This window comes from Octodon degus, unplaced genomic scaffold (genome assembly GCF_000260255.1).
Source record: "Octodon degus isolate 3935 unplaced genomic scaffold, OctDeg1.0 scaffold00037, whole genome shotgun sequence".
NCBI lineage: Eukaryota > Metazoa > Chordata > Mammalia > Rodentia > Octodontidae > Octodon > Octodon degus.
The window spans coordinates 7450404-7457737 of NW_004524613.1; the positions used below are offsets into that span (position 1 = coordinate 7450404).

At 48.2% G+C, this 7334-nt stretch overlaps 1 protein-coding gene across 2 annotated transcripts in view; it reads right to left on the reverse strand.

Annotated features, from left to right (window-relative positions):
* Window positions 1-7334, reverse strand: part of Soga1 (suppressor of glucose, autophagy associated 1) — a 69563-nt gene that overhangs the window by 20737 nt on the left and 41492 nt on the right. For both annotated transcript variants that reach the window (XM_004630889.2, XM_023714980.1), the window contains 2 exons: window positions 5227-6408; window positions 2817-2957 (listed from right to left, as the gene is read on the reverse strand). In XM_004630889.2, the coding sequence (XP_004630946.1) occupies window positions 2817-2957; window positions 5227-6408 (1323 nt within the window). The remainder of the gene's footprint in view (window positions 1-2816; window positions 2958-5226; window positions 6409-7334) is intronic.

Genomic DNA, 7334 nt, shown 5'->3' on the forward strand with positions numbered 1-7334 from the left:
TGTGTGTGTGTGTGTGTGTGTGGCCAGCTCAGCCCACCAGGGGGCGGGGCTGGCTGGCATGTGGTGCTGGGGGATTGAACCGCAGTCCCTATGCTTTGCTAAGCTTGTTCTAAGTAGGCGCTTTAGACCACTGAGCCATCTCACCAACCCCTCAAAGTCAGTCTGAACTGTATGGTGAGACCCTGTCTCAAAAAGTAAAATAAAATAAAATTTATTAAGAATTTCTGGTAACAGAGGTGAATGTTTGTCTTATCATATTAAGCTGGGGTAGGGGAGGGAGGGGAAGAAATGTCAGTTCCAACTCCTACAGAAAACCTTCCCAAGGCTGGCAAGATAGCTGGGTAGACTGTGTCTTAAAAATTAGACATATGGGGGCCGGGGAGATGGTTCAGTGGAATAAGCGCTTCCCTGGCAAGTGCAAGGCCTGAGTTCAATCCCCGGTTCCACCAAAAAAAAAAAAAAAAAAAAAAAAAAAAAAAATTAGACATATGGAGGGAAGGAGGGGAAAAAGGTAGGTAGATGGACAGATAGATGGATGAATAAATGGATGGATATATGGATAGATAGAGAGATATATAGGGCTAGGGTGTCCCTAACATCATAAAAAATAGAGAAAACAAAACTTTTGTAGGATTAGGCACTATCTGTTCTCTCTGGTATCCTCCTTGAACTGAACGTTTAGCTCAATTCTTCACAGTTATAGGCACCTGTTTAGGCAAGCAAAGGGACTGGGGTTTGATTTCTGGAACCCCATGTGGAACTGGCCCCACGCCTGGGTGAGCTGACCTGACCACTGAGACCAGGCATGGTGGTACACGTCTGTAGTCCCAGTGCTGGGGAGGCTGAAAACAGGAGGATCACTACGAGTCTGAGCTGTGTAGTGGGACCCTGTATGAAATATATAAAAAAATAAAACCTTCCCAGTCATGGTAGATGTCATTTTTTAAAAATAAATAAATAAATAAATAAACAAACATGAACTATGTGATCAGTAATGATAATTTGGTCCTGGAAGGTACACTGACTTGAGGTGTATCTTATGTACCTGTTTTATATTAAAAACAACTGTAGGGGCTAGTGAGATGGTTCAGTGGTCTAAAGCACCTACTTAGAACAAACTAAAAGCACAGGGACCCCGGTTCAATCTCCCAGCACCACATGCCAGCCCGCCCCGCCCCCTGGTGGGCTGAGCTGGCCACACACACACACACACACACACACACACGAATAAAATTAAAAAAAAAAAAAACTGTACCAGGCTGGGGGTAGAGCTCAGTGGTAGAGCACTTGCCCAGCACGCATGGGGCCCTGGGTGCACCTGCCAGTGCTGTACAAAAACAGAACAGCCTGCACATGACCAACCCTACTACTTGGGGAGTATGAAGCAAGAAGATCCCAATAGAAGCTCAGCCCAGACAACTTTTAGTGAGCTAGTGAGACCCTGTCTCAAAAATTAGATACATGGAGGGAAGGAGAGAAGAAAGGTAAGTAGACAGACAGACAGACAGACAGACAGACAGACAGAGAGGTCTAAGGTATCCGTAGCATCACAAAAAATAGAGAAAACAAAACAAAACCTTTGTAGGGTTAGGTACTGTCCTCTCTGGAATCCTCCTTGAACTGAATGTTCAGCTCAATTCTTCACAATTATAACTGTTCCATAAAGAACAGCTAAATAAAACAATGATTAACTGCATGCAGGAAGGAATTTTCTCTATAAATGCCTATAGGAATAGGTCAATTTCCTTTTCTTAGAGAATAACAACTGAACAGCTCCTTTTTTCCATATGCCGGGAATCAAGCCCAGGGCCTCAAGCATGCTATGTAAGTGCTCTACCACTGAGCTACATCCCTAGCCACTTTTTTTTTTTTGGCAGGGGGGAGGGGTGCTATAGACTGAACTTTGATTGCACATGATAAGCATGTAAGTTACTTACATGCAATATGTAAGTGTTCTATCACTGAACTACACCCACCCCCAGCGTCTATTTTTCCCTATTAGCCACGACTACTTTGAAGCTCAGAGCACCTCACTTAGAGGATCTGGTCACAGGTGCAGGCAGGCCATCCCAGGACATTGTAGTCACCTTCCCCTGGAGATTGAACTCAGACCCTTGCACTTGCCAGGGAAGTGCTTATTCTACTGAGCCATCTCCCTGGCCCCCTTGCTCCAGGTTCTGAAAGAAGTGCTGAAAAGGCTTCTGCATAGGCTTGGGAGAGGCTGAGAATCACCTCAAATCCAAGGATTAGAGAACCTATGGTAGCAATTCTCATCCTCCCATGTTACAGAGGAGAAAGCTGGGGCCAGAGGCATGCCGGCCAGCAGAACAGAGACCTGCATTCAGGTCCAAGAGACAGGTCATCCTCATCTTTACCACGGACCAGTCCTTAAGTAAGATTTCTCATGTACTCAACTTTTCCTACAACTCTGTGAGGTATTTTCATTTTGTAGGTTGGAAAGCAGAAAAGTCACACAGAGGTGAAGTGACTTATCCGAGCTCTGGCAGCTAGTGTGGATTGGACCCACAATTGGAACACAAACAGCCTGATCACACAAATTAGTAATTTCATTCAACTACATAAATTATTACATTTCCTGTATTTTCAGTATGGAAGCTTATACAGAAAAAAAAAATCAATTTCTTAAGATGAGGTTATAAGCTTCCTTTGATTAGGCCATAAAAATAGTCCAAACTTCCTTATTTCTTTTGTTGCTTAAAACTCAAAAACTCACCCTCCATAGATCACTCTGCCTTTGGGAAGCACCCCCCCCCCCCTTCCCACCCAGCCTCTCACTTGACTAGGGTTAGACCCACCTCAGAGGCATAGGAATCATTGTCTTCAGCTCGGTAAGGCCTGAAGCTCCAAGAGGAGTCAACCTTAGAGTCCAAGTCACTGGTGCGGAAGGCCTCTCGGATTCTGGGCTCCCATTCCGGCGGGTCCCTGAAGTCAGAGGGCTATATCGGCAGGCACAGGCAGAAGGAAACAAAGACAATCATGGGGAGACAACAAAGGACTGCCATATACAACCCTCAATCCAAGCCCACAAGCTCCCAAAGAGGCTCTGATCACTGATGGGACCACGTGGATTTACCTCGGCAGGCTCAACAGTCAGTCCTTAGCCTGCTAAGGATCACAGCTGCCACTCAGTATTTGTTGAAAAGATGAATGAGCGGTTAAGTAGTGAGTAAAACTATTTTTGTCAGTGTCTGTCTTGTGCACAAACCCTCTGACACAGCCAACCAGCCTGTCACATGTATGTTCCTACCTTATTCCTACTTTAAGAAGAACCAAGAGGAACACTACACATGGGGCAGACTGCTTAAAAGAGCAGGATCAAGCCAGCTCTCAGGGCAGGAGTTAAGAGCTGGGCACCGCGCTGCTGAGCAGTTATCGGAAAGCCTGAGCTGACTCTCCTGGCAGACACGGATAGGTCCCTGCTCTTGCTCCCAGATGCAGATCATAGCTCCCGAGGCTCTGCATCCAGCTCCCCCCCTCGCTCACTGCCCTGGACACACCATATTCCCCCTGCCTCTGATGGGTCTAGGGCAAGTTCCTTGGTCAGAATTCCATTTATCTTTCCTTCAGATCCCTCCTCTCAGTTTGTAATTTCACATTTACTGGCATGACATTTTGACTAACTCTTCCCCATTAGACAAAGGGCCTTAAGAACAGAAAGTCTATCTGGTTTTGCTTATCATGATACCTTCAGCGCCAAGAACAGAAAATGTATAAATTATACGTGGATCATCATAGCAAACGTACACATGAATAAACTGCATGAGAAAAATACACTGCTTAGTAACAGTAAGTATAAGGGGTGCAAAGAAAATACATGACAATATATGTACAGGAAGATTTAGAAAGGCAGCTCTAAGGATGACATATCCTAGATCTGTGCAACTAAACACATGCCCAGTGTGTGACAACTGAGCACTTGAAATGTGACTACTGCAACGGAAGAACTGAATTTTTAATTCTAAGTAGTTCTAATTAGTGAATTAATTAATGTGCTACGGGTACGGAACCCAGGACTTGCTAGGGAAACTTTCAACCACTGAGCTCCACCACAGTGCCACGTGTAGCTGCTCTACACAGTGCAGCTCCTGACTACTGGCAGTAGTACCAGGGCTGGAGATGGAGCATCTACAACGTCCTGTAAAATTACAACAGACTAGTAGTACCAGTGGGCTCTCATCTTTCTACCCCCGGCACTTCTCAATCTTTTTAAATGTCTGCTTTTGCAACAAGACATTTGGAGGGGGGAGCATCTTTGTTATTTTATGCTGGAAGTCCATTACCTAGAGAAAGCTGAGTTTTTGTTCATTTGTTTTTTAAATGTATTCAGTACAGGGTCTCACTATGCAGCTCAGACTTGCAGTGATCCTTCTGTTTTCAGCCTCCCCAGCACTGGGATTATAGATGTGCGCCACCACACCAGGTCTTGTTGGCCTGCTTACCATGCCTGGTGGTGGGGCCAGTGTGGCCTGTGGTGCCAAGTATCGAACCCCAGTCCCTGAGCTTGCCTAGGCAGTTGCTTAGTCCACTGAGCCATATCACTGGTCTGAAAGCTAGGTTTTGAGACAGGATCTTACCGTGTAGCTCAGGCTAGCTTCAATCCTCCTACATCAGCCTCCAGAGCATGGAATCAGAGGCATGAGCCTCCGTACCCAGCTAAGCATCTTGCCTTTACACTGAAACCAATCAAAAACTTCAAAAAAAAAAAAAAAAAAGTGTTTCAATTTTTTTTTTTTTTTTTTTTTTTTTTTTAACAAAAGAAATAAGAAAGCATAACTTGGCAAAAAGAGAGGCCCTTGAAATCAATATCTATCCATAATAAATGAATACATAATTTATTAGCAGCCTCAGTCCACAGGCTTATCCCTAGGAAGAATAAAGAAATTTTGCTACTCAGAACAACAAACAATGCTGAGTGAAAGCAGCCAGGCCCAAGCGAGTTTGAATGATAGGATTAATTTTATAAAGAATCTAGATAAATCTAAATCAAGAGAAGTGCTATCCTTGGGAGCAGGGACACTGAGTACAGGGGAATGAGGTGACTCTTGGGGTACTGGTCTTGTTCTAGGGGGCAGTTTCACTAGTGTGCTCACCGGAAATTCCAAAGGCTACATACAGCTGTTCTGCATCTTCCTCTCCGTATGTCATGATTCAGTACAAAGTTTATATAACATAGAAGTCACAGTACCTGTGATTGGGATGTCTTACCTGGAAGTCTGAGCCAAGGTCTTTGGCCAGAATGATCTCCTTGGAGGCGCCCTGGGAGCCCAGGGAGGGCAGTGGGGGAAAGGGCTCTGGCTGCTCCTTGCCTGAGCTCCCGAGGACAGAGTCTGCTTTCCGGGTGAAGGCGTTCAGCTCCTGCTGGAGCATGCTGAGCCGCACCAGGATGGCATGGATGAGCTTGGTGTCCCTGGGGCCCTCGCTGTTGTCAGGGGCCTCGTGCAGCCGGAAATCAGCACAGTCGTTGTCCAGACAGAGTCTGAGGCCTGCTGAGAAGCCGTTGGCATCAGCCACCAGAACGTCGATGGCCTTACTGACCAGAACAGCCTGCTCTCTCAGCCCTGGCAGCGCCTCAGCCTCTCGGGCCTTACAGAGCCGGCCTGAGTGGGACTCGTGGGCCTCTCCAAGGGGTGCAGGAACACACTGGGCAGAGTCCCCAGCCTCGGCATCTGTCTCCAGCATGGGGCGTGTGCTCTGGCAGGAGGCAAGGTCACAGCGCTGGAGGTTGGAGAGCAGCACCCGGTTCTCATACTGCAGCTTCTTGACCTTCCCGCTAAGCTCACCAATCTGCAGCTTGGCCGCTGCCAGCTCCTCTTGCGAGGGCTCACTGAGTACCGAGCAGCTGTCCTCTGACAGCGTCACGTCCAGCTCATGCTCCGAGCGGTACTTGGCCAGCTCGTTCAGCAGCAGCTTGTTCTGGTCCTCAAGTTCAGCGGAGGAGCGCCGCAGCAGCTCTGCCTCCTCCTCCACAAACTGCAGGTGTCTCCGCAGCTCCGCCAGGCTCTCTCCACACTCACTGCCCCCTAGCACAGAGAAAGCCTGCCGTGCCTCAGGGCCCCCCCAGCCACCGCTGTGGTCCTTCATGTCATCCATCTCGGCCCGCAGGCCTCGGTTCTCTACCTCCAGTTCCACAATGCGGCGGCTCAGCAGGTTGGCCTCCTCCTCCACCAGCTTCAGGTGCACCTTCAGCTCAGTCTCGCGTGAATGTGGGGCATCTGCCAGCTCCTCAGCTGACAGGGCAGCATCCAGGTCACCATAGAGTGAGCGGTACCTAAGCAGCTCCTCCTTCATGCTGTCGTTCTCCTTGGCCAGCTTGGTGAGCTTCTTGCACATGAGAGCCGACTCCTCCTTTGCAAAGTGCAACTGGCACTTCAGGTCTGCGCTGTCCTCCTGGGGTCCAAAGGGCACAGGGTAGACACCAGCCAAGAAGGTCAGCATTGGCACAGTGCTAGCCATGGCATTTAAGGGGCACTAACTACATACTAGGAAAACGGGTGAACCAGACACAACCTAGGCCTCAAGGAACTGGGAAGCCACTAAAGGGACACTGACTTTTTTTTTTTTTTTTGCGGAAGCAGGGATTGAACTCAAGCCCTTGTGCTTGCCAGGGAAGCACTTATTCCACTGAGCCACCTCCCCGGCCCCTTCAAGCTGATCTTGAGCTCACTGTATACACTAGGTTGGCCTCAAACTCATAGCAGTCCTTCTGCCTCAGCCTCCCAAGTGCTGGGTTTGCAAATATGTGCCCCCACACCCAGATCTTGTACCAAGGATGGAACAGCACCCACAGCCTTGACCAGCCAAATAGCTTAGCAGATTAAAGTGCCTGCAAGCAGGCGCAGGGGTCAGGGGTTCAATCCCTGGGCCTGCTGTGCAGGCCCCAGCCCTGCCCCCAGGGCACGCTGAGATGGCAATTGAGCCTGAGCATGGTGGTGCGCACCTATAATCCCACCTCTTGGGAGGCTGAAAACAGGTGGATCACTATGAATCTAATCTAGTAGTGAGACCCTGAACATTCTGTAGACCATTCTTTAAATACAGAAAAAAACAAACAAACAAAAAAACAAACCCAGCACCCACAGCCTAGAGTCTGAAAGCAGGTGACAACTGTTCCTGCTGCTACTGCCACCACTCCTTTATTTTTATTTATTTATTTATTTATTTGAGAGAGAGAGAGAGAGAGAGAGAGAGAGAGAGAGAGAGAGAGAGAGAGAGAGAGAGGCCAGCTCAGCCCACCAGGGGGCGGGCTGGCTGGCATGTGGTGCTGGGGGATTGAACCGCGGTCCCTGATGCTTTTGCTAAGCTTGTTCTAAGTA